Source organism: Glossina fuscipes, unplaced genomic scaffold, assembly GCF_014805625.2.
Source record: "Glossina fuscipes isolate IAEA_lab_2018 unplaced genomic scaffold, Yale_Gfus_2 117031, whole genome shotgun sequence".
NCBI classification, from domain to species: domain Eukaryota; kingdom Metazoa; phylum Arthropoda; class Insecta; order Diptera; family Glossinidae; genus Glossina; species Glossina fuscipes.
The window spans coordinates 3827-31823 of record NW_024006127.1 but is presented as its reverse complement, the minus strand read 5'-3'; the positions used below and the strand labels follow the sequence as shown (position 1 = coordinate 31823).

The 27997-nt window shown below is 35.7% G+C and overlaps 1 protein-coding gene across 1 annotated transcript; it reads right to left on the bottom strand.

Annotated features, from left to right (window-relative positions):
* Positions 1-28: 28 nt before the first annotated feature.
* LOC119644444 (protein Wnt-5-like) lies at positions 29-27997 on the bottom strand (the record flags this gene model as incomplete). The annotated part of the gene is made up of 5 exons (XM_038043999.1): positions 29-329; positions 405-572; positions 3187-3289; positions 24222-24503; positions 27104-27997. Coding segments are annotated over 5 exons (1635 nt in total), but the record flags the coding sequence as incomplete, so codon positions are not given.

The window sequence follows — 27997 nt, the reverse complement described above, 5'->3', positions numbered from 1 at the left end:
AAGTTACAAATTTTACAATTATATATTTAAAAAAATGGTTTAAAAAAAAAAAAAAACAAAAATTAAAAAATAAAAATAAACCAAAAAAAAGAAGAAGAAGGAGACATGTGTTTTAGTCACAGACGATAGCGATAGTGGCGATTATTTACAGGTATGCTCTTCGATGGTTCTCACGCAAAGTTCACATTTCACCTGACAACACCAATGAAATTTACAATTGCAACGTTCTCTTACAACAATACTTTTCGTATTATAGCCCCGTCCACAACATAGAATACCGCAACCGTCCAGGCCATTCGAGGTTTTATTACAAATGCGTCCATGAGTTCCTGGAATCACAATTTCCTCGAATTAGTAATGAAAGTTAAAGGGAATGAAAAAAAAAAAACAAAAAACATTATTACCCGGCCATTGTAATTGTCGACTACTGCGACACCAATCTGGACTTTCATCTAAATAAACCAGATCATGAGCGGTTGGCACTTTGAACTGCGCGTCCTTCACTTGCAAACGTCCGCGTTTATTGAGTTTCACTTCTGTAGACTCTTCATATTTTTCTCGCAAGTAATCACCTATCATGTGTGTGTGTGTGTGTGTGTGTGCGTGTGTTAAGTAAGTTTACAAGAAAAAAAACAAGAGAAAAACATAATTAGAAAGAGAAGCCTTATCAAAGACTCGAACCTATAAAAGTTAAGTTGGTCCGTTAGATAATTTGGTCCGTTAGATAGTTTGGTCCCGTTAACATTTAAGTTGTTAAGTTGGGCTTTTAACCATTTATTTATTATAAGCGACTCTGTGCTTTGCCTTTTAACAGGGAATTTATTGATTTAGCGAGGGCGTTGATTAATTTGATAATAAAAATTGTGGCAGTCTAATTTTAGGCTAACTTGTAAAATAAAAGAAATTAAGAAATTTTATAATCGCGAATATTGCGCTGTTCATGTGGATAACCTTTTTCAAACATAGAAGTGTGCCTAAAGAATTTTCAAATTCAACTTTTACTGCTGCTAGTTCACAAAAGCGGTTTCCACATAGGTTTAGCATACGAATAAATTTCAATTGCAATTTACTCATTTTCGCTAAGGTATGCGATGGAATTGAAATTGAAATTGCTAAGGTGACAGCAAGAAATAATTTAATCTTTTTTTATCCCTTTCTACTCTAAGCTCGTCAAGTTTTGTTTTTATCAATAAAATTAACGCTTCTTACCCATTAGTAATAAATTTTTTGTTATAAATGATTTTTTAGCTATAAACGTTTTACTTGCTTATACCCATCAACCGCGCAGAAAGAAACATTCGAAATCCCACAAAGTATATATATATTCTTGATTAGCATCAAATTCTATATCGAGCTAAGCATGCCCGTCTGTCCCTCTGCCCGTCTGTGTCCTGAACGCAAAAATGAAGCTACCCACTTCAAATTTGAATTGCAGATTGGTGTTGAAAATGGGTCAAATCAGTCGAAGGACACGCCCATAGCACCACATAAATTCAGAACTTCTTCGTTTTTCAAAAGAAATGAAAAATTGGTTTTTTGTTCATTACTCGTAAACTACAGCGTTGAAAGCATATTCTTTGGGGCGATGCTGCCCAATCTGAGCACAAAAATGGAAAAATTGACCATGCCTACCCAATATTATAGTGAGTCATAATATAATTATTTTTTCAATAAACGCCTTAACGTGTGAAAATTCTTGGCCGGTTACAACCCTTAAATGTACTTAAGCATGTCCGTCTGTTCGTCTATCAATCTATCTGTTTGCGTAACTTTGCAATATCAGCCTAAGTATATCGTCTAAATAATTGAAAAAGAATTTGGAATTGATCTAAACTTTTCAAAGGACACGCCCACATGTCTCTATGACAAAAGCTTTTATTTTGTAAATAGAAGAAATCAACTGCGCCCGCTCCATATTATAGCGGATGAGAATTTTGTTCTTTTGCTTCTTTTGCCTTTTTTCGGGTAAACGGTGGTGGGTATAAAAGATTCGGTCCCGACCGAATTGAATTTTCTTACTTGTTTCTTTTGTTACTTCAAAGGATTTTTTTTATTTTCGCTTGCAGACATAGGCAAAATTTGAGAAAAATACACTGCCTCATACTGTTGAGTGTAACGGATCATTTTTGAAAAGAAAAAAAGTTCCAACTGTATGTCCGTAATCTTTCACGTTCTCACTTCGCGAGCATGTTTAAAAGTTTTAGGTCTATAAGAGCCTTGAAGACTTAAGTCCACTGTAACCTTCACGAAATAGAGAATGGGTGCGCTTTAGCTCATTGGAGAGGGAACGCAAGCATAGGTTTCTAGACTGCTAAGAAGATATGTACCATAAATAGGATGCACAGACTTTTTACGATGATGTCCATATCAAATGTTTTTCTTCAGATCAAGAAGTCGCTCGCAAAGCAAGCCTATAGTCATTCCCATCATTTCCATTAGATTGTGTACGGCCACAATCATCATAAAACCCTACAAAAGTACGTTCCGCAAACGTTTCAACAGAACAAACTGATCTCATTTCATTCCTAGACGGAGGGTATGAAAATAGTAGATACATGTTTGCAATAGGCATGGCTCTATTAAAGGTGACAACCACGACACATCCCTATGTGTTATGGTATCAGAGAGTAGAACTTTTCTTCACCATACTATGACAATCTTTTACGTTTGGTAATAACTGAAGATGAGAGAGGGGTACGTTCATTTCGGCAAAACGTTTGAAACACCCAGAAGGAAGTTTCAGAGATCGCGTCAACCATACAAATTCGAAATCAATTCAGATATGTTCGTCCGTCCGTCCATCTGTCCGTCGATATATGTATCAAATAAAAGGAGCTGGAGAGAGAGAGAGAGATACAGACGGAAAATACTTTGTAAAGTACAACAGACACATGATATAAATTTCCCCATTTGTTCTGGAAATGAGGAAAATATCAATCGCGTCCATATTATAGAGTGTGGAAATTTAGCTTTTTTTCTTCTTTTAATGGTGATGGGTATAAAAGATTTTTTGATTAATTTTTTTTTTTTTTTTGTATTTTATTATTTATTTGAAATTATTTTCGGCTTTTATGGGTACCAAGCACATAATCGAACTTTTTTCACTTTCTTAACGTTAAGCACTTAAGAGGTTAAGCTTAGAAAACATTTGTTGCTTTCAGTTTAGTACGAAAATCACAAACTTACCGATCTCTCTTAAAGATGATAACTGTTGCCAACACGTAATTAAACTGCAAGAGCCGGAAACGCCATGACATTTACACGTTATTCGGGTCTTTTTGATGACAGCCTTAAAAGCAGAGAAAGAAAATGTAGAAAAAATCAATTTATGGTAATGGGTTCATTTCGCGCCATTAAACTCTCTTCGTTACTCTTAAGTAAATTAAAAAGGGGTAGGAAAGCAATAACCGTACTCGAAAGATGGATTCTGTCACTGGAAGGCTGTTTGGTAATTGAGCCTTCGCTAGCGATCGGCGCTCTAATCGCATAGCCGACAAGATGCTGGCCGCGATCAACAGATCGCCGTTCGTGGGTTAAAATCTCAATGCGGTTTGAACATATTTTCTAATAGCTAAAATGTGCACTCGTGCAATAAAGGCACACATCCATTAAGCTTCGTTCACCCCCGTATATCTTTCTCTTCCTCTTTGTCCATCTTTTGCCTATTTCTTTCTGACCATAACCGTAATACCCTGACAGTTCATTACATTGATGTTAAAAAAGAAAGAAGTTATGTATCTACCTTAAAGAAGACGCCGCTCGTTTGGAAATTAGGGGAAAAACGTTGAAAGAATTATGACTTGTTTGCATAATTGAATAAAACTTAGGAAGAAGTTGACAAGCAGAAGACAAGTCAAGCAGAGCGAACTGATGACAAGCAACACATTGTTCCCTCATCAGCCTGTTTTCGTATTCGATCAACAAGAATTGTAGCGAAGTGGAAGCAGCTTTGTTCGATTCTCATAAATTAATTTCATCGTCAGAAAGAGCACGTTGTTCATAAGGCACATCGCTATACAAACTATCAGTTATGTTTGTCCTATGCGCACGCAACGTAATAAATTAATAATTTGCGCTTGGTTTTAAATTAATTATAAGTTGTCTCTTTCTCACATGCAAGCTATAGCTGTTCTTTTACTATGCATACATATGCTTTATTGTTCATTCGTTTTTCAACCGTCAGCCACGATGCGGTCGTTTTAGCAAACAAAATGTTATCGTTCATTACACTTGCAAATAAAATCAATCAAAACTTTACGCAATCTACAAATTCATCTTTTATTTTTGCTTTCGACTCTACGATGCAATTGTAATTCTCGATTCGTTTCGCTTTTAATAGCAAAAAAAGTCAGCGTCATACACAAGCAGATGTCATCTGTAATTTTTGTTCTCCTACCCTCTCACACTTTTGTTTTTCGTTCGGGACCCCTCACAAAAACCTAAATGGTATCAGCAATTTATTCTCAATATCGGAATCGTTGAAGAATTTCAAAGCAGTGCGCTTTAATACCAGCGGTCAGGCTCTGTCGTGTTTTTAATTAAGCTCAGTAGCAAGCGTAAAACATTGTTTTTTTTGTAAACTGGTCCAGCTGTGTTTACTATTATCGGTTGTTCTAAGCGATTGCTTAGAAGCTAAACCTTTTAGGTGAGGATTTTTATTTTAAGAATTGTAGCCTTAAGTATTTATGTAATTGCGACTGCGAGGTTTTATAGCAAATAAACTTTTCAGCTCGAAATTGTTATTATAAATATTTAAGGCAGCCCTTTACGTATTCTACAAAGTCAAGTATAAGTTGTGCCCTTGAAAATTTTGTCTGCACTATAATGTAATCATCATTGGTTGCAATTTCTGTATCCAATTTGAATTAAATGAATAAATAAATAAATAAATCTATTCTTAGTTTTCAGTTCTCGTTTCGACAAGTCATTGCGTATTTGGAGAGAAAGAAAAAACGTTCCTTGCTGTCTAATGTTAGCATCTATTTAAGAATTAAATTTAATCTGTTTTTGTTATTTGGTCTGAAGTTTTCTGCAATTTAATGAAAACAAAATGAAAAAAAAAAACAAAAGATTTGAAAAGTCAGTAACAAACATAAATCATTTCGTAGACGAATTTGCGAAAATCACGTAATGTCAGCATATTTTGCACATAAGAAACGAAAATTATGATAAAGTTAAGAAGGCGAAAGGGAAGAGGGGGAGAAAAGTTTTTTGCATTATTATGCCATCATCAAATAAAAAGTCAATGCATAAGACAGACGAAGGGACAGACATTGAAACAAACAAACAAATAAATGCAATTTATTTAAAAAAATGCGAAGCAAACCAGCAGAGACTGACAATATTGCACTTCATATACTCGCACGCGTGCATCCACACAATATATGAGTAATATTAGCTAAATGTTTGTCATCGTGTATACGCACACATATATAATATATATATAAATTTTTTTTTTTTTTATGCTAAAGGAAATGGCGGGCCAAGAAAACGGACGAACAAACCAACCAGCAACTAATACCGACTACACATAAAACAATTCGTGCGAAAGGGAGAGGGTGGGAGCAGAATGAAAGCAGAGAATAAAAATATGCGTTTCTCTGCAGAAATGTCAACGTTCGGCAAAATCCTTGGAAAATTTATGACATTTTCATATTACCAGCACAAACAACGGCGGCATGTACGTATTTATGTGTGAAGTAATACTTATGATATGCTCAACCAAAAGAGAAAACCATGAAAATATATTTTTCCAGGCTAGAAGCTCGAGGGGCTGCCCCAGCAATAAGAAAAAACGCAAAAAAAAGGAACAGAAAGAAAAAAACAATAGAATAACGAGCACATATGAATTTCTTCTGACACAAAATAATTCACCAGTCAAAGTGAATTGAAACAAATAAAAAAATAAAAAATAAAAACCGTAGCGAATTTAAAGAATTTAGTTTTCCGATAAAAAAAAAAAAAAAAAAAAAAACGGAAAACCACACACAGCACTAGAAAGCTTCTTTTGTCAGGAGAACAACAGAATTTTCCAAAACGCACTCTCGAATACATTTTCAACGCTCGAATACTATGGCAAGAAAATCTATATTAGAAAAACTATATTCGTTTTAAGGCGAATTTCGGATACGCTTCACCACGCCTCAATATATGATAACCGGTCAGTTCCGTGATAGCTACCACTTGGACTTAAGAATCTTTAAATTACTTGAATTGATTCCAGTACATCGTCTCACTAGGTCGTCTTGACTGAAATGAACGCTTGAATAGAAGTAAAGTATCGTCAAACCAGTTTTACTTATCGTTTCTTTACAAAATATAGGTAAAGTACCCACGAACAACGTCCACTTTCTCCTTTCGTTAGAAAACAAAAGTACGATATCTTCAAAACAGTTTTAGAAAACAGACGTAAAGTACCCACGAACTACTTTCACTTTCTCCTTCCGATAGAAAAACAAAGTAAGATATCTTCGGACCAGTTTTAGAGAACAGAGAACTACACGAACTATTTCCACTTCTATTTTCGTTAGAAAAAAAAGTTTTGCTTATCGTTTACTCAACTCTTTAGCCACAAAAAGCTCATGTAAACGAATATCGCTACAGCATAAACGCATACCGCCTACCCGAGTAGCTAAAAGTCGTGAGTAGTCGGTCTTTGCGAGTCCAAATTTCAGTGATACGCCCATACCATACATAGCTGGTCATGGGCATAGAGTAAGTACTCAGGCGTTACATTTACCGATCCGACACGCACCCACTAAATTCTATCCACACTCTATCTCTTTTCCTTCTTCTCTTCCTTATTTCTTTTTAACCCTTGCCATGATCCAGGGACATCCCCTAAGCAATTGATCATATATATATATATATATAAAAAAAGAAAGAATAAAACGAACTTGATACCAAGTTTAAGTTTCTCGCTCCAAGATAACAGTGTTGTGTAAAACTTTCTATAAAAGTTAACATTTCCGTTGCATTAATAAATTTTCCTTTAAAGTTAAATCCAAGTAACACAGAAACTTCTTCTACTGAGTATTTTACTACACATCGTACATACAGAGGTAATACTCTACGACTTGGCGAGGAAAGATAGTAAAATCATCCAGCCAATAATAAAATTCCAGATCAATGTCTGTCATACAATGTGCGGACGAAAGTCGTTCTTCGTTTCGGTCCCATAACGATGCGAGCATAAAGATAGGGAGGTAGACTCTCCCTTCAATTGGTTGGCGTGCGTATGAGATCGCAGAAGACTGGCAATGCCAACGAGAGGTGCACAGGGAAGTGATGGTCATCGATAATCAGGGAGTTTCTTCCTTGCACAGCAGCTTTATTTAAGGACTTCGAGTCGACGCAAACAATGCTATAAATAGATTCTGGCTGGCTCAAGATCCGCCTGAGTGGCCGAGTAGGCTAAGCGCATCGACTAACAACTCTAGTGGCTTTGGGTTTAAATCTCAAGTGCGGGAGATTTTCCAGTAAAACCGATAGCCCCAGCTGCTAATGATTTAAGCCTTAAGTCTTTGCACTTACATCTCTGGCAAAATTAGTTAGAACCAGAATGCTCAAGCTAGCGTGGGATATAAAATTTATGACGGTAACCAAGCAAACGTATAGGAATGAAAGATTGATAAGATGGAAAATCTAAAACTTAGTAACAAGTGCAACGAATTCCTATTTGTATAATGCTGAACGGAAGTACTAAAAAAAAAAAGAATTTGGTTCTGAAGGGTCTTTCATTAAGAGCGTGAGTTTTTAAAATGATAACTTCCAGTGTCGAATATAGCTTTTAGTGCGCTCTTGGGTGTGAAAGTATTCATTACAATTTGCGATTTCAGCCGGCGTAACGACTCAGGACTTTTGAATGCTTAGACACTGTTAAAAAATGTTACCAGAGTGACAAATAAGTTGCGGGTGACCATCGTTTGTTCATCAGAAAATCGGGTCGCCATTATCGTTTGTCTAATCAGACCGCCATAGTCGTGCAAGTTAATACGCACGGATTATTTTCTGTGAAGCTACAGATCTATGCTGGCAAGCTCAAAACTTTGGATGATTTGGAGGTAAGTCCTCCAGGTTGGTTTTGTTCATAATAGATTGCAACTCTGCAATGTCTAAGGTTCGAAATAAATCGCAATTTTTGCACAAACTTTGATACCTTGAGTTGTTTTATTTTATTTTTAATTAAAAAAGCTCTACTCTTGATGGGTCTCACTTGAAACATGAAACAGCCGTAGGTTAATCTCTTGTGATTACAGGTTAGAAAGTATAAGGGTTTGCAGGTAAAATTAATGATATTATGATGATAAGTTGTTGTTGTTGTTCGGAGCCAAGTAAAGAAATGCATGGAAAAAAAATGCTGACATTTTTTTATGACACAAACCAAAGCATGAAGAAATTTAGGCAGAAGTGTGCAGAGGTTCTTATTGCATATGGAATTTATTCGTCCGTTACTAATACACTTGGCCACTTGAACGCTGAGTGTACTACAGCAGAGCGGCAAGATTTTCAAGGTCATCATATATAGAACATTTAAGATTTTTTTGGGTATTTAGGTTTTCCAAGGTATTACGAAAACACACCAGACCCTTATCCAAATCAATTTTAATAAAATAAAGACAAACGAACCGACGGACAAATGGAGTTCATAAAATGGATTTAGAATCGATCATATCGAATAAAAATGAAGAAATTTTTATCGAACACCATCACCTCGCTGATATCAAGTATATGGCGCGCATAGAGAATAACAAGCTTAGCATACCCTTAACCTGTAGATCGGTGATGGATACAAGGAAAGAGAAAAAGCCCTGAACTGAAAATCAAAAGAAAATTGAACCAATCTTAAACTATAAAGAAGAAGAAATCGAGACAAAGCAAACTCACACGTATGCAAACACACTCGCATACACTCACACGTACAAGCGACATATCCTTAACATTAATATTTCTATAAGTTTGATATAAAAAAAGAGTCAGAATTTAATGCTTTCGGGGTTTTTGTGTTTTGTGTGTCAAAGAGAAAAGAAAAGAAAAGAAAAACCAAATAAATAAAATAAAAATATAAAAATAAGACACATATATAAATACATACATGCATACAAAATTGTACACTAGAAATGCATGAAAATGCTTGACAATAACATTGACATTAAATTGTGTATGCACAGTGCGGGGCATGAGTGTGCGTGTGTTTTTGTGTGTGTGTGCATATATGCGTAAATTTGTATGTGCTTAAACAATAGCAACTTTACGATCTGGTTCTTTGTCATATTTCATGGATGTTGAATGGCAACGAGTCGACTCAACTTTTTCCATTGGGGTCCTCTTTATTTTCATTTCCATTTCCATTTCAATCGAGATATATTTGCTATATATTGACTCATGGCTCTTGTTGAATGTCACAATAGATATGCCTGTGAATGTATTAGCGTTTTATGCTTTTATGCGTTCGTGTGTAAATACCGCATGATGCATTCAACAGAACGTGACAAATCGTTTGGATTTGTTTATGTCAAAGTATCGGATTAGTTTTTACATTCATTTCTTTGTTTTTTCTTTTCTCTCCAAATCCCCTTTACAAATTTTATAAACACACACTAAGCCTATCAAAGAATTTGCGACCTTTCGATATCTGTAGTTGCTACTAAGCAAAAAGGCTTCCGCGTTCTCTTACACACTAGCTCCTTACTTATAATAATTACGGGATAACAATAATCACTTACAAGATTTAAGAAAATCTTAAAACTTTAGCTTTTGTCCTCGCATATGTTGCTTTCTTCACACATGTGTGCGTTGTACTTAACGGCGAAAAGAAAAAAATTCAAGAAATAAAAAAAAATAAAAAAATAATGCCTTCTCCCAGTATCTGTGTGGCGGTCGGTATAAGCCATGATGCAAAGAAATGCTACGTTGTTGCAGATTTAATGTTTTTGGAACATACGTGTCGCCGTAAGATTCTTTCGCGCGTATCTGGAGTTGCTTCTGAGCCTTTCCGTTTTTTCGTTTTTTTTTCCCCTCTTCTTCTTCTTCTTGTTCTGTTGCCATTATTTCCTCCTCCATTCAGATGTATGTGCTTTTTCTGTTAATAATAAACGAGGTAAAGTAATTTTTATTCCATTCTGCGGAAAGATATCTGTGCAGACATATAACGGAGTACTTGATTAACATCTCTTCGATTTATTCGCTTTTAAAATTTTATGTTTTTAATCTCTCCCTACCTTTCGCAGGTACCCACATTCGTACCCACTGCGAGATAATCGAATATTTCTCAAACACATTCAGACCATTTTTGTACTCTACAGCACTGTTAAGAGTAAGGTTACATATGCATACAGCATTCAGAATGATTTGCGATTAAAACATCCCTATTACGCTAACCGATTCAGAATATGATTCCGAATAATAATAGCTGTCTGTATTTCCGCCTAAGATCAACATGTCTTTATATTCAACTTACAGAAGTTATTTCGATGAAATTGTTTTGATCCGCGAATTCTATTAAAAACTGATTGAATCAATCCTTTTTTTACTCCATTCTCCATACAACGAAAAGTGTGACGGAAATTTTCGCAAATTCGAATCGAATCGATTCATTATCTTAAGCCATTCGTACATAATTGTTCCTCTATACTAGACAAGGAAATATAAAACCGGAATTTAGCTATAAATGGTTTTGACATCACGTGTAGGAGCCATATACGGCTGAAGCTGTAGTTTTTTTCTTTAGTTTTGACATCTGGCAGTTAGTAGTACCACAAGGCAATAATAATTCTTTCATTGACAAAACCATTGAGCTTTCTGCCAAATAAAAGGCATTCACTGACAACAAATTTTCTTTACCCGAGCAATACAATAGAAAGCCTTTTTCTATCCCTTGAACCTATTATGAGAACCATAGGCGTACAAATTTACGGCGAGATCAAGGCGTACCCGTTCACACGTATTGTCAAATTGAATCACTTTTTGCAGGACTACAATATTCTAAGCTTTGCGGGACCACAAGAGTGCGGTGAAGCTATACCCAGCCGACAATTAAAGGACTCAAGCCACTCCCTGTTCAAAAAAGGAGTGAAAAAAGGGCAACAGAAGGACATTTATATGCATGTCCTTGGTCCAACAATCTATAGGCAGCATTCAACTGGGAAGTGCTAGTCCATGCGGCTTACTCATCCGCCTTGAGTCTTACTTTGGTTTGTAGGAACACGTAAAAGAAGTTATTCGATTAATAGGTCGCCACGTAAGACGAAGGCAAGGGGGAAGAATGCACACCTGGCGGTAAGCATTACTTCTAATGAGATCTTTTTTATCATTTTTATATAATAAACGTACTCTTTCCGATATATACATACATACCAGATAAAATAGGGTTTTATAAGAAATGATTGTTTAATTTTTGCTGACAATAAGTCCAGGGTGGAAGCTCGATATATGAATAAACTTAGATTGCATTGGTCTATTTCTCCGATCCTCTTACATCATATACGAAGTCTAATGAAAAGTGATCCTTTCTATGGCCTGTGGCCTACTTTTTTATGTCTTATGCCAAAAAAAATCACTCTTTTTAAATTTTTAGCTTTCATTAAACTTTGAGATGCTGTAGGCTATTTAAAGTTCAACTTTGCCCAATTATAGCGATTTTCATTTCCCTTTTTCTTGCTTCGTTTTATTAATTAACTGCAACTGAATCTCACTACCGTAGCAGATTACGAATCTGCCGAATTGTGTTACAGTAATGACTAATGTAATATTCTTCAGGTAAAAATAATAATTTCAGCGATGGCTTAATAAACTTTAGTATCCTTCTCTTATCCCCCGCCGATTACTAAGCTGAGGTTAGTTACTTAGTTACTACGCTCTTTTTGGTCGGCGTATTCTTGAATAAATAAACAGGTTTCTGGAGCGTAGACTGAGTTGATTGCTGTAATGTTCCTTAACAGAATCAACGAAATCTTTACCTCCCTTGAAAAGATCTTAGGAATACCACCACCAGTGTCATTCAAGTTCCAAAAAAAGGAATGATGGTTGAAGAAAACTTGCCCCAAAGTTTTACGCCTGCTAAACACAAAGGAACCAGAAAAAATAAAAAATCTTACTATGTCTTAATTACTGTGCACGAGGTGATCGCAAGAGAAAGAAACTCCCTCAACATACTACGAGGTTGGATATATCTTATAGGGAGAGCTTTGTTGTAACTGTCTAAAGCGGTCCAACTAGATATTTGCCTAGAAGCACTTATTTACTTTAACTTCCCAGCAAATTGCTTCGCGGAGAGTTCTTTAAATGACTTGAAGAACTGTTTGAGTTGAGATCAAAATTATCATAAAATTTGCGAGAGAACCACGATTGGTAATGGAATCATTCAGATGCGCGTTTATCGCAGACTAGACGGTCAAAGCTTTAACAAAAGGTGCCGGCATGCGTCCACCGCGTCGATGGAAAAACTGTCATGTCAACCTAACTTGATCTGTCCTTCTGTAGCGATTATAAGAAGGAGTGAACGTCGTTCCACAATTATAAAGAGAAATCTTCTCCATTTTTCTTTTACTTTACCGTGCTTCGCACGCTTTATTACTGCTTTTCGTAGTTTATTAAAAAATATGCAATAGACTGCGAGTTCAGCTAATTAACGCACATTCTAAAAGACACTTGGAAAGGTTAGCAACAATAAAATGAAATTTTTTTAATTAAACATTTTTTTTTTTATATTTCAACTTTCTTTTTTAAAAACAAGTTATTAGTTTTTAGAAGAGACGATGTTGCTTTTTCTGTGAGCATCTGTCAAAACTTTGACTTTTCCTTGCGAAAATATGAACTTAAAGCTGTCACACTACCCTGAAGGTTACGCAGCAAACTCTAAATACAAAAATGATTATTTTTGTTGCACTTTCTCTCTCGAAGAAGAAGAAGGAGAAGAAGAAAAAAGTGTTGCTAAGTTATGTGAGGTAGAAAATATGATATGTGATATGATATGTGATACGGTACCGGAATGGCAAGAAGCCACGATTTTTTCAAATGATCAGTAACACCGAATATTTTTGGTTCGCACCCATTTAAAGAATTAGAATTAGAATCGCTAAGGAGCGCCGTCAAAGATCATTGCGCCAATTATTAATCGAATTACGCCAACTATCGAGCGAAAATGGCCCCAGTATCCGAGAAGATCTTATAAGTATTACGGCGCTTGGCTGGGGAACTCGTTTAGGAAATCTTAACAATACTGAACTGGAGTGTGTTAAATCAAGGCTGAATTCAGCAGACTTTCCTACTTCTGCTTAACTCGCATTTTAACTTATGGCGTATTGGCGTTCGTAGCAGTGCTGCCATATTTAAGATGATATCCACAAAATACACACTTTCATAGCAGTGCTGCCATATTTAAGATGATATCCACAAAATACACGCTTACGTAGCATGTGGCGAGTAGAGTTTTCGGTGCGAAATTTACTTTTCTTCACAAAGATGGAAAAGACGTCAAGACATGTCGACACTGTGAATAATAATTTTCTTGAATTAATCCTTTTATACCCCAATTCACTTGTGTTACAAGGTTTTATTAGGTTCGTGCGAATATTTGCAACACATCTACAAAGACTTGAGATAGACCCATGTTTTCTTGTAGCTTTCGCTTCAGAATCACTTTCTGCTTCAATCCAATCTTGTCTGTCCGTCGGTCCATCTTGTTTTCTTGTGCTCAACCTATAAGTTGAAATTTTTGCGATATTTTAATGAATTTTTTTTCATCGACGAGCTATTGGAAATCACGTTTCCGACCACTTCCCCTACAACACCTCATTTTAAAAAGTCGTTATACGAAGTGGTGCAAAGTATTTAATGACGGACCGTGTTCAACTATAACATATCTGCTTGTTTTTCAATAAAAAATACGCTCGTGATTTATTTACATATTTTGTATGCAATTCCAAGTGGCTGTTCTCCTAATGCAGTATCTTATTATAGAGCATCAACGGAATAGTTTACGCGTTCAGCCCATTAAGGAAGACCTTGAAATTGATGACATTTACTTACTTAATAACTGAGAGAAAGAGAAAACCTTAGGCGGGGAAGAATGCTTCAAAATCATGCAATAATGCAATCATGCAAATGAAAGCATAATTAATGACTTGAAAAATTTTCAATTTTCAATTATTCACAATAAAAGCCAATGTTTGTATGAATAGACAATAAACGATATTGCCAAGTTAATGGCTTGTGCCTTATGGCTTTAGTCTTTATGCATATTCAATAAAAACTTATGCTAATTGCTTTTATCAACACTTTTATGATCGACAGCTAACAAAACCGATGCCATAAATCAATATGAGAACAAAACAAGACCACGACGGCATTCCATACCCGGCATACGCCGAGTCGATGATGTTGTAAGCGCCTAGAATACTATGACATATCTAATAAGAGCTAAGCTAAGCAAAAATAGGGCGTGCAACAGCATATACAATAGTGTGAACGTTAGTCTCCGTTCTTTTTTTTTTTCAAACTCAACTGACACATTGAGTAATGCGGTTTATTTGTAAACAATTGTGGTTTTATTACATTAACCGCATTAAACCAAAAAAAAAAAAAAAAAAAAAAATTAAAGGGAAAAAAAACAAAATAAAGCAAACAAGAAATAAATAGAAAAAACGCAAGAGAAAAACCGAAACAGCAACATGAACATAATGCACTTAATAGGTTTGCAAATCAGTTAAGTGTTAAACAAATGTTGGTATGCATGCGTTTGTTTGTGTGTGTGTGTGTGTGTGTGTGTGCCGCGTAGAAAAATATACATAGTTAAATGAATGTTGTAATGTAACGGTGGTGTGTGGTAGAAAATTCAAAAAAAAACAAAAAAAAAACAGAAAAAAAGCCATGCTATGCAATCAGTGACAGAAATCATGAAAAATATGAAAACATTTATTATAAAAATAGAAAAAAAAAAAAAATTAAATAAAAATTTTTGGTTGCTATATAACATTGAAAAAAAAAAAAACAAAAGGTTTATAAAAACGACTAAAGGATTTTTTATTGCCCTAGTCTGGCTTAAAACAGACACACGGAATGACATAAATTTTTCCCCTGTGAAACTAGCATGAATTGATTAAAGTTTAAAAACAATTTTTTATTTATTTTTTGGTTTCAGTACATTTTTCCTTTCTTTTATAAGCCACAGAGAGAACACACAGAATAATTTCAACGTGTTTTTTAGCTGCTGCCAAAAACTATTATTATGGATTTGCAATGTTTGCAGTGGTAATGAAAATATGCGTTTTAATTAAACCCTCCGAGACGCGAACTAAGCGCGGTCGCCCAAGCCTGACGGAAACCTATTTATTCATAATTTCATACATTTTCTGCAATTTTTATTATTTTCAAAGCCTTGGAAGTCTTTTTTTTTCCAAAATGAACATAGCAGCATAGTCGCAACGTGGCACGAATATTCGAATATATCTATATATTTCCGCACATCGCCTTCAACATATATTGGTCCCATATTTGGCATAACTATCTATTAAATAATTCCATTCGATCTACTGACAAAAAAAATGTAGATGCGACTATATATGATAAACTCGTGGCATACATTTGGATTTTCAGTTTGAAAAGAGCAAAAGATGCATAGGATTCGTAGGATTAGTTCGACAATTGCATGAAAAACTGGTAGCATACATTTCAGGGTGCTTTGTTTAGAAATGGCGCCACAAGTTCACGGACTCTATGGGGACTCGCTTTCGTTTTTGAACTCAATCGTGCCATTTCCAGCTTTGGGAATAAATGAAGTAAGGAGATGTCTTGCTTAGGTCGATACATACATAGCAAAGGATGGCTTTATCCACGTACTGCAGGTTTTTTACTTTACGACCGATTCTTTGTGATGTATTGTTGGATCTAACTTGAAGTAAGTTGGTTGCCAAAGTCAGGACGGAGCCTTCTGTTTACTGGTACAGCGGATAATAGAAGCCCTCAAAGCAATTTTCTGCTTTGTATTAGCAAGTAGCTCCGCCAATTTGGTAGTTCGATTTGATCATTGGTCACAAACATTGCCGGCGTTTGCTAGAAGACAACTGCAACGGGCTTGATGATGACGACAATCACTCAGCGGTGGTTCTCTATTCATGTAACGATTTGGTGAGAAAAAAATGGGGAAAGAGATAGAGAGGTGGCGGCTGGAGCTTCGTGGATGTGTGTCTAATCGGGAAGTGTTACGCCTTTTCCGAATGAGCCAAAGAGAACGCTCTCACACTTGAGACTTGAACCCGCGAATATTGATTTGCTAGAAGCGATTCGTACCCATTCAGCTACTCATGCCTCTAGAAGCTAAGTATGCGCAGCGACTTCGAGTTAACCTTGTTTCACTCTGTGCGCCATTGAGTGCTGCGAGAATCCATTTAAAGCTATTGGAAAAATAGTATGCCGCCATCTATGTCTAAGACATGATAACGAAAATATAGGACACTTGACTTTTTTTGATTATATATATGTATGTGATATTTATCTTTGAATGATAAAGTGACTTGTAACGGTATTTGAATTCTTATTCCCAATTAATGGGGGTACAAAAACAAGTCGGTTTGAACTCGTAACTATGTCGTATCCCCTTTGATTACTAGTTTATTGCGACCTTTTGCTTCTCTGACCCTTGGGACATAAGCATTAGCTGAAGCATAGACGACAAAATTGTTACCGCAATCGTTATGTTGACTAAAAGTTATTTCGTTTCGTTAGTTGAATGGCTGGTTTGGTGCTCTATACCTCTGGCAACTGGCATAGAAACATCAGTTCGCTTATGTCGAGTTATATAAGGCCAAGAGTTTTTTCAACGATAAACTGTCGCCAAAAAAAATTACTTTTTTGTTGTTTTTTTTTTTTTATATCTTCTCCTCCTTTTAACAATTTTTTGGAATTTATGAAAAACAAACAAAATATCGTTGACGAACAGCCGCATGATAAATGTGAAATATTTCTTTTTTGGCCGGCCCATAACCAGTTTAAAGTAAACACATACATATGTATAAATAAACTTCCGTTTGGCATCAAAACAATTGTCTCTGTCTGGTGCAGCGTTATCAATACTCGTGATGCTGCTGCGACTATTGCTATTCGACAGCACGCTCTTTCAATTTCTATATGTCAACAACAACAACAAGAACAATAACAATAACAACAATAATAACAGCAAACTGCTGCTCTTGATATTATTGTCGTTGTTGCCATTATTATTGGTCCTGCTATGGCTGTTGACTTACAATAACAAAGCGTTACATTCGAGCAATTACTCTAACTGCCGTCTTCACAAGATATGCATCAAGTCGAAAATTTAAGCAAAAAAAAAACAAAAAAAAACCTTACAAAAGCGTAATAAAAACTTACAAAACATAGTCGAAAGAAATGAATACAACAACAACTACAACAACAACAACAAGAAAAAAATGCAAGAGGATTGATCAACTTTTATTTAACAACAACATGTTTTTGTTTATAAAGTTCAGATTTTTGTTGATCCTGAGACTCCTCTTCTCCTTCGCACAACCAACCAATCCTTTCTTAATACATTGTTTGTTTGCTTGTTTTTCTGTGAAATTATGTTCATTTTTGTTTTGTGTTTTTTCTTTTTTCTTTTTTTTTTCTCTTCTTTTTGTTTAGCTTTTCATTTCGTTGTCGTTGTCATGTTATTTGATGCATCAGTAAATGTTGCACCAATTTGTGTTTTGTGGACGCTTTCTCTCTCCCCCACTCTCTCTCTTTCTCACTCTCTCTATTTCTTTCTTTCTTTCCTCTCACTCTTTTGACTTATTATTCATTTTTTTTTTTTTTTTCTTGGATTTTTTGTTAAAAGTTGTCATGACTTTGGTCGCCTGAGTTTAAATTACTTAAAGGTTATATAAGTAAAGTAAATCTTGAACTTGTTCGGTACTTTAAAGAGATTATATTTATCCTCTTAACTTTTTTTTTCTTTCACTTACTTATGAAAAACTTTATTTAATTTTGTTTGTTAAATAACATACAACAATAACAAGCGAACAATTTCGCTCAGCATATATTGAACTTTCAGTTAAATCCTGTTTACATTCGATAAAAACGAATCGTAATTTAATCAAACAGTGACAACAGAAACTTTGAGTCACTTTCGAGCTTTGAACCCCTTTTGATATCTTTTGCTTATGTCATATTACCTTTCAATTTTATACTAAAAACGTAATTTTTAAGTTTGGACTTAGTTGTGACATCAAAACTAACGCTTTTCACACATAGTTAGAAAAGGGCCGTATGTCTTGGACAGGAAGAACCCAATCAAGGACGAAATTCGAAAGAGGGATGCGTTGTAGAATTGTGCATAGCATTTCACAACAATGACCGCAGTTCCTCTACAAATTATGAACTCAAGCAAAGTTCGCGGGGAACTTGCATTAACACATAAATTTGTTTTTATCTTTTAAAAATTTTTATACCTTTTATCAATTGTAAGCTCTCTTCAGCTCTTTTGCCTATGTTATGCAACACTCAGAAGGACTTGAGATTTAGTCAAATTGCATTATGGCAATCGGTTTAGATTTGCTATCTAAATCAATCTAGCCGACCAGCTATTTGTCGGTCTATCTGGGTAATCTGCCCATCTGCGGTTGGTCTCGTAACGACCGAAAAAGTAGTGCGACGTGAGCTATTTCCAGGAGGACAGTGTATTAAATTTCATCAAAATATCTCAACAATGACGACCCGCTTATAGAACGCAAGAATGCATGGCCAGAGATCAGACGGACAGACAAGCTTAAATTGAAATCTTTTCCATATAACACCATTTTCAAAATAAAGGCGTTACATCGGCAGTACGCCTTGGGTCAAAACCTATCAGTGCACGGAATTTTGCCTATAGATTGAATAGAAAAAAACTTGGATGGACATCGAATAGACAGACAGCCGGACAGACAAGGTTAAATATACTCAAAAATGATTCTAAATCGTTGACTGTAAGAAAGGTGGGTATATTTCGAGTCCTTTTAGCTGTTGCGTACATCTGGACGGAATCACTAGTAATAGCGTGGACTAGAACAGGACACATTATTTTTAGACAAAGTTCCCAATAAAAGAATTTATTTAAATCTTGCGCATGCTTAGTTTATCAAATAATTTTATGGACTTGGAAAGTTATGGCATAGGGTATAGTAGGTTTATAAGCCCATATATAAAGGCAAGGCAAAACGAACCGAAAGCCCCTATTTCTTGTACTAACGGATTGAGAAGCAGTTTCCATAGCGACGAAACTTGCCATTGGTAGCTAAATAAAAATTCCTGGAGTATGTCAAGTTATCAGGCTTGATACTTTTTAGTCTAACACGAGCCCTTTCTGGCTCATCTTTCGTAACGTCGACTTTGCTTTGAATGAAACAGCGTCACGGACCCTTTAAAACTAACTTCGATTCTATAAGATCTGTAAGATTAACATTTTTTTGGTCGCCTTTGGCCTTTTTTGCTCGCTTAAGGCTTTTCAGATAAAATTCATTAAATAGCTCAACATTTAATTTGTTTTCATATATATATATATATACTTGTAATTTTAATTTTTATAAATATGTTTATGTGTATATGAAGGCATTTTAAAATATTTGTCGCTTACGATTATTGTGCCAAAAATTTGTTTTCATTTCATAAAATATGCATCAGTAATGACTACGTCATATGTTTGTATGTGCACGCTAAAGAATGTATTGGCATTTAACAAGTGTCCTTTGGCATTCTTACATACACAGATATATATACATATATATATATATATAAAAGTCTTCCTGACATTGCCTGCAATACGTAACTGAAATTGTTATTTATTTACTCTTAAAGGCATTTCATGCAGAAGGAACTAAGAATTGATTGTTTAGCTGTCAGAACTTAAAAAGCAGAGAAGAGAAGACATACCCATAGAAGCAGATGTGAAAATTTCATCGATAAGTGCATGTATGTTATGTTGCCTAAAAAATATTGAGCCTTTATGAATTCCCTTTTTTTTTCCAATTCATTAAAATTCGTATTTTCATCACTCGTGCATGTATAGAAGCGAATTGAACATGTTCCAATTATTGGGCTCAATATTTCTTGAGTATAATGCAAGACTAACGTGTATATGAAAAATCGGAAATTGTGAAAACTCTTTTTAAAATTTTCATTTTCGCAAGATCTACGTATGTGTTTTTCTAACTAGAATAAATAAAATGAGCTGTGTACCTATCGGTTTACGAACTAATGAATTCAATTTATATATATCACCTGTGATAAATTATTAGGACTAAATGAAAATGGCAATAGATTCAGGTTCGGTTAGATTGCTTCAGCCAAACAATAAATGTGCAAATAACTCACTTTCACTTTAATAAGCTCTACTAACACAGTAGTATGAATGAATGAAAACATCAAATATTTTCATTATTCATTAATATTCATATGAGTTTTTACTACCACAACTATACATACAAAACTAATTTTTTTTTTTTTCAAAATCTCCACAAAAACGAGGTAGAAGACAGCATTGTCAATGCTATTCTGCCATTTATATATATATATATTTATATATATATATAGGCGTTACCTATGAAAGAAAGTATATTAGATTTGCCATTCGATCTGTTACACCAGCATAAACGAATCGAGAGAACTTTCGCCTTTAATTACGGCAAGTTAATGATTTAGTCCCATCTTTGTGCTATAGAGCCATTTGCCAAAGACGCTCGTGTAATGACGATTAGTAGACAAAAGGAATATCTTTCGTAATTCTTCTTAAGCGACTTAAAGAATTGAGTGTTCAAGGATCCAGTGAAACATTCAGGCCAATCCCCAAGATTCACGATTTTGTATACTCATTGTCAAGGGCTTACACGAAGACTAAGATTAGTCGAACTATTTCCCTTCGAGTTACTTCCCTTCGTAATACTGCGAGGTACACATCAGGCGTCATTTTGAAATGATTTTGATCGGCCGACAATTTGAATCAATTCAGTTCTGTCCGTCCTTTGGTAGGTTAGTAGTTAAGATTTGATATTTGAAGAAAATGTTTGCAATTCGGTGACATCAACAAGCCCTATAGGCAATAAGAGTAGATTGCGGAAAAAAATGTTGATGCCTGGAACGTCGAGATTGAAAACATATATCCTCAGCCCAATGAGAAGACCAATTGATTTACTAACACTTACACATCTAACAAAATATATTCCAAATGCAATGAATTGAGTTTGAGTTAATGGATATCAACAACTAACCCTCAAGCAAGTCTACTTGAATAATTCCTATAGGAAAAGGTAGACTTGAAATTGTACGAAATGCATGTGGAATATGTACGCTTGTATAGGGAAACGTTTCGAAACGTTTTTCATACAGAAGTTTGAGAACTTCTTGAATTTTAAAAACATTGCTGATTTGCTTTCAATTCAAATTTTTTGTTTCTTTTTTCCCCTAGAGAAAAGAAGAGAAAGAGCACCACATGAAATAAATTTTTGCGAAAGGCAGCCTACGTTTGATAGTCACTATCGATGTTGTTGCTATAAAGCATAGAAGAAAACCAAACTCGCATGGGAGGAAAGTGAAGAGCACCCACACCTTAAGGATTGTATTACTTGAAAATCGATATTTGTTTTATTTTTGAAACTTTTTTTTTTAGATTTTTATATGTGAGTTATATTGGGATGCCATGTGCTTAAACTTGTGGACTTTTCCTCGAGCTTATAAAGTTTTTTTTGACTACCACTATTAATGACGCTCTTGCAAGAGTACTTAGCATTTAGGGAATCAGCTTGAGGTGTAAATGCAAAAAAGCACAGCTACAAGACCCGGCTAAGTTTAGTGAAACACTTATGTTGATCTAAATTGTTTTTAACTCAGGTGCTCATCGCAAAGTAGTAGCAGATGTTTAATTTGTTTTCGTCACTTACTGCATTTTTAACTAACTAAAATTTGTACTTAACCTCAGCATTATATAGCACGCAATTGTTTTCCTAAAAGTTCTTCTTGCAATTCCAACTTTTTAAATTTTGTGCCTTTAAATGAAATTTCTTGAGGAAATTAAGTGAAAAGCAGGTAACCTCGCTGCACCTTTTTCAAAGTCAGCATTCGTTAGTAATCACCTCGAACCAAGTGCCAAATAACTTGTTAGATTAAAAGTTGGGACGTGGGAGAGATGGAAGCCTGAGAGATGGATGCAGCTCTTCGAGGAGTGTCGTGATGTGGCTATGGTTACGCCAAATGACGCCGCGAGAGCCTTAAATAATTGGGAATGGTAGATAGGTCTAGCCTTGCCCAGATGCGAGAGTTTGGATCATAGAGAATCTTTCATACCTCGCGTTTTGGCTTTGGTTTAAACCACACAAGTTATCGCTTCCGTATAATTTTATAAAGCTGTGCGTTTGTTTCGTACCCATACAATCGTTGTGTTCCGAATGTTTTCCTTTCGGCGCCCTTCGCGCCCAAATACATTGAGCATCATCAGTTCGCGACTTAAGCACCCATATTCCCAAGATCTAGCTGGACTCAAGGTGTTCACTAATCTTGCAAGTATTCGCTTGACTCACCAATCTCGACGGAAAGTAAGGAAAGTGCCTGCCTGGGATTCTTCTTCAGCTAATCGCTGATGACTTATAACAATTTCAGGCTAACTGGATTTGGATGTCTACCTTCTTTCGGCCGCTTGACGGGCAACGATATTATTCGTAGATTATGTTGCAATGCGGGCATTCATCTTCCTATGCACTGCTCCGCTTGCCTGTTGCAACATTTAGCTTTACAGCAGAGTTAAATATTTGAACGAATAAGTTTTTCGATTTTCGATCAATGGCTTAGAGGATGTCTTCCCCTGTCAATCGGGTAAAACGTTGATGGCCAGACAAAATTGGAGATACATAAGGAGATGGGTGTGGCTGCCCAGTGAGTGTGTGCCCAATCGGTAAGTGTTACATCTGCACGGACTGCGACAAAATGAACTCTTGGAATTTGAGCCTGTGAACACTATGTAGACGCGAGCTTGTACAAGGAAGAACAAGAAAAGTATGTTCGAAAATTTTGAAAAAGCTTTCGAATATTTTTGATGGGACGCGTCCGCGTCTTCGTGGTTCGCAGTGCCAATACAACGATTGTGTAATTCACGTCGTGTAGAATCACTATTTCGGTAGAAACTTCGGTCCATACCGGTTGACTGGAATCAAGTTTGTGAACAGATGCGTTTTTTTTAAATAAAGATTTTAATAAATTAAAGAACCAGTAGGCGTTCCATTGACTTCGGTATTTGCCTCAGTACATTCGCAGCGTTTGCTAGCAGAGCTTCATTTTGAGTGCATTCATTTTCATGAAGAGTGCATCACTGCAATTTTTTGTTGTGAAAAAAATTATTTCAAAACATATTTTTTTTAAAGCAATTTAAAAACAAGTAAGTGAAGCATTGCTAACCGCTATGGATATTCTAGATGTATTGATGGCACTCGACATTGACGCAAATATCGTCTGCTTGACTGCTACTAATTCGGTTTAGAAGAGCAAAGAAGATATCAATGCCAATTGGCTTTCCAATAGTTGGCGCAGACAGAGAACAAAGGAGAATAAGAGAATTTTCGTCTGTCGTTCGTAATTAGTCTGCAAAATTTCTCTGCCGTCCACATACGCAACCCTTTAAATATGGTCTCTAAAAGCAAAGCATTTGCTTGGGTGGCACTTTTCCTTACCTCTTACCTCGATAAAAAAATGTTAAATCACAGCACCTAATTGGACTTCTAAGCCCAAACATTCCCCCTCCCCGCAAGTCATTAGTCATTATAAGAATATCTTCCTCCTGTGCGAACCTATAGCTTTAACTAAACAAAAGCGCGTTTGTTTCAACAAGAGCTAACTGATCAAAGCAAAGGAGTAACGTAATGTTTCAAATTGAGAATTCATGAAAGACAGGGTTGTTAGTGCAAGGAACACAAAAATAAAAAATACATCCTCACCATCAAATCGATAGTGAATATTAGTGAGTATTAATTGAATAACGACTGACTGAATATGCAGACAAAGAAAATCGCTTATCGCCCTATGAAAGGCCGAATTCAGAGCAAAAGATAAGAAGAACGTATAAATAAAAAATAATTTAATTTTAATATTATGATTTGTTTAAATGAAAAGCAATCTATGAAAAATTTAAGTGAAAATTTATTTAAATAAATCAAAGATAATTTGCTCTCGGTTTACGTGGATTTTATGGTTTAAATGTTACTCACCCTTCTGCCTGCTTCGTTATTGTGTAAATTCATTAAACTGCGTGCTTTCAATGAAATGCTGTTTTTCCATTTGCTACTGCTGCCGACGGCCAGTGAAGGACCGACTGCATAACCCAGATTACTGCCACCGCTATTATAGCCGCCAACATCTGCTACCATACCATTGACAGCTCGTTGATTTTTACGTTTTCTTTTACGACGATTGCTTGTCGATGTTGCACCGGCCGCCGCCGCATCCATATTGAAGACTTTTGAATTTAAAATTTCACGATTGATTTTTTCCTATTTAATATTTGGAGCACCACAATAGCCGTTCAATTTATTCCCCAACAAATGATCAAAACCATATGAAAAAGAGAGGAAGAGAAAAAGGAAAAATTATATTAAATTTCATTTTCCGTTCAAATAATGGCGAGAACAAAAAAGGCAGGTACCCCTGCAGGATAAAAAACTGAAAAATTAATAATAAACGTTATAACAAGTTGAGGAAAGTTGAGCATAAATGCAAAAAACTATACACATTCATCTACATATATATATATATATATATATATGTATGGACGTGTGCACGGACAAAAAACCTTGTTTGCTATTCGCTTAGTGGACCAAAAAAAAAAAGAAAAAAATCCTTTAATAATTGTTCCTCACGTTATAGGAAAAGTTTTAACCAAGAGGTAAACTTAAATAAAAAAAACAAACCGAAATTCATTGCAGAGTTTTGATATTTTTTTTTTTTTTCTGTTGTTCTTGTTTTTGTTAAATTTCCTTTCGACAATTTAAAATGTTGTATTATCAATCAATCGAAAAATTCCCAATATATTGTCCACCTTCGATGGGCAAATATGTCGATGACAGTTTCTTTATTAAAATATGATTTTATATCCAAAGGAAAAAAAGAAAGAGGCAATCATTGTCTTTTGAGGACTACCCAAAAAAAAAAAAACATGGCAATGTTGAAATATTCTTCAAGCCTCTCATAGATATATATCCGGAATATTCCTGGAAAAGTCACAGTCACACCATGAAACCATCGAAATTGAAGTCACTTTTTCAATAAATACTGAAAGTAACTTCAATTTGCTCATTAGTTTTAATTATGTTACAGACCAATACCAATACAAGTTCTTATGTACTACAATTTGCCGTTTTGTAACAAATTCAATGACATTAACCAGGGTATACGAAACTTCTTGGGACGTGTACAGCAATCAGGAGAACTTGAGATGGACTCCTATTTTATTATACAGATCGAATCCGAAATTGATTCTGAAGCATTTCCGCGAACGATGCAGGCTTTTCTATTCGGCTGTGCATTTGCCGGTCTGTCCGTCTGATGTCTCTCGACGCAGTGGAAGAGAAAGGAATGTTCAACCTGCAGATCCCATATGTGCGACTTATCTTAGGCTTGTCTGTCCATCTGTCCGTCTATAGGAACATCTGGTTGCTCATCTATCTTAATGATATTTCGCATGTTAATGTGTTTCGGCTCAAGGGCAAATACTGTTGAAAATGATTTGAACCGGAGCACATTTACGTTCCCTTCCTTATAATGCTTTATTTCGAAAAGTTATTATGTGACTAAAAAAATGGTGTAAACTATAAAGCTTTCGCTTAGTTTTCATGTTGTTAATATGTACTTTTTACTCGTAGAACAACAAACTCTGCGACGTATTAAACGTTATCTCTAGTGACTTTCTGGCCCCGAGAAAGATAGCAAATTAAGTTCTTTTTAAAAAGGTTCATCAGACTTCATAATGTTGCCCCGCCACTAAGGCAAAAAAGAGTAAAAAGTGAAGCGAATTTTGCGTCTGTAAACTGGTTGGCAGTAGACTGAATTTATTGATCATTGTTTTCATCAACAGGGTATTTCTGCGCTAAACGTTCGGGTCGCGCATGGCATGCCAAAGAGTTGGGACGCGGCGTGGCATGCCAAAGAGTTGGTTGGTTAGAAAGCAAGTCCGTTTGTAGTAACATTGGTTTTAAGCTTTTAGGCTTGAAGGCAAGTCTGTTCGGTTACAAGCAATGTTATTATAGCTTTCCCACAGATTGGCGGATAAAGAATCGCAATTGTATGTCTTTTGAATCTCATAGTGATTAGAGTTATGTTAACGCTCATCCACAAGGGATGAGGATGGGAGAAATTAATGTTTGTTAAGCGAAACTGCAATATGTGCGATCTGCCACTCAGGGGACATGCCTTGTAGGGGTAACACGGCGTTGATCAGGCAGAAGTGGTGAAAGGGTGGAGAAAAACTTTAATTTGTGTGTGTGTGACCGATCGGCCCGTATTGTGTCTTTACCACAGCTACGAACAAGTACGATCTACTGCACATGGGACATGAGTCGACTTTGTAGTCGCGACTCTTAATTATCCAGCTATATGCCGCAATGAAGCATATTTCGATATATGAAAATACAAGAGGCAACTATTTATTTGCCGCCAGAGAAGACGTAAAGGAATAGTAAAAAGTTATTTTTATTTGCCTTTTGAATGGAATGCAGAGTCGATGTTAAGTGTAAATAGAAGAGAGGGGAAAAGGGGAGAAATTTTTTAACCAACTTTCATGGTTGAGAAAATTTTCTGGTAATTGTCCAAAACTCTTAGCCAGAGTTGCGCTTTTTATATACTCTGTCATGAAAGCCATGATATTGAAAGCAAGTTAAACTAAACTATTATTGTTGTACTGATTGTTGTTGTCGTCGTTTAGGTTGTGTCAGTGGCTGGTAGATTTTAAAGTAATACATACACATATATATATATGTTATATATATATATATATATATATATATATGTATATATTATATATATTTATATATACGCACACTTATATATATATATATATATGTAGAGGTAAGTAATGAAACAATTTGGTAAAGTTTACCTGCAATTCAAGCATTTCCTTTTCCTGTAATTTCGAATTGAGTATTTCCTTTGTAATACGCTCCTGTAACTCTAATAAATCTTCCGGCTTAATGCGTCCTGTATTGTATTCCTCTGAAGAGTCTTTCTCTTGACGTGGCACAGCCACAAACGATGATCTACTAGCAGATTGCTGTGGCATAAGTGGTAATGGTGGTAATGGTTGAGCGTCTACAGTTAATGTCAAGTTACTCGAAATGGTCGAAGGAGATGAAGAACCTCTAAAAGAAGAAGACGATGATGGCGACGACAACGACGACAACGACGACGACGACGATGTGGTTGATGATGCGGGGGGCTGGATGGAATAACTGCTAACACTTGACGTTGTTCTGTTGACATTGCTGCTGCTGTCGGTATAAGTGTTTCTAAGGTTTATCGCTTCGGTGTTGACAGTTTTATTGGAATTTTCTAGTGATTTGATATCGTGGCGAGTGAGGGCAATGTCATCATTAATGCTACCAATGGAAACGGCAACAGCTGATACCAAAGTCGCAGTATTACTGTTATCGTAGTTGTTATTATTATTATTGTTGTTGTTGTTGTTGCTTTCACTTTTGCTTTTACCTTTGCCATTGTTTGCTGACAATCTTTGTTGACTTTTTGTTAATGTTGTTGAACTGTTCAAATTGGTATTTACCGTGGAAACTGTTCTCGGTAAGGCAGCAAAGTCGGAGGCATCATCTGCAAGCATTTGTTGTTGTTGTTGTTGTTGTTGTTGCTGATGATGTCGTTGCCTTCTCGTTTGATATAAGCGTAGATTTTTACGTTTTTCAGGATTACCCACACCACGTGTACCTCGTCTGGTTTCCTTTTCACGTACATCGATAAAATCTGTAGCGAATCTGTAGCAAAA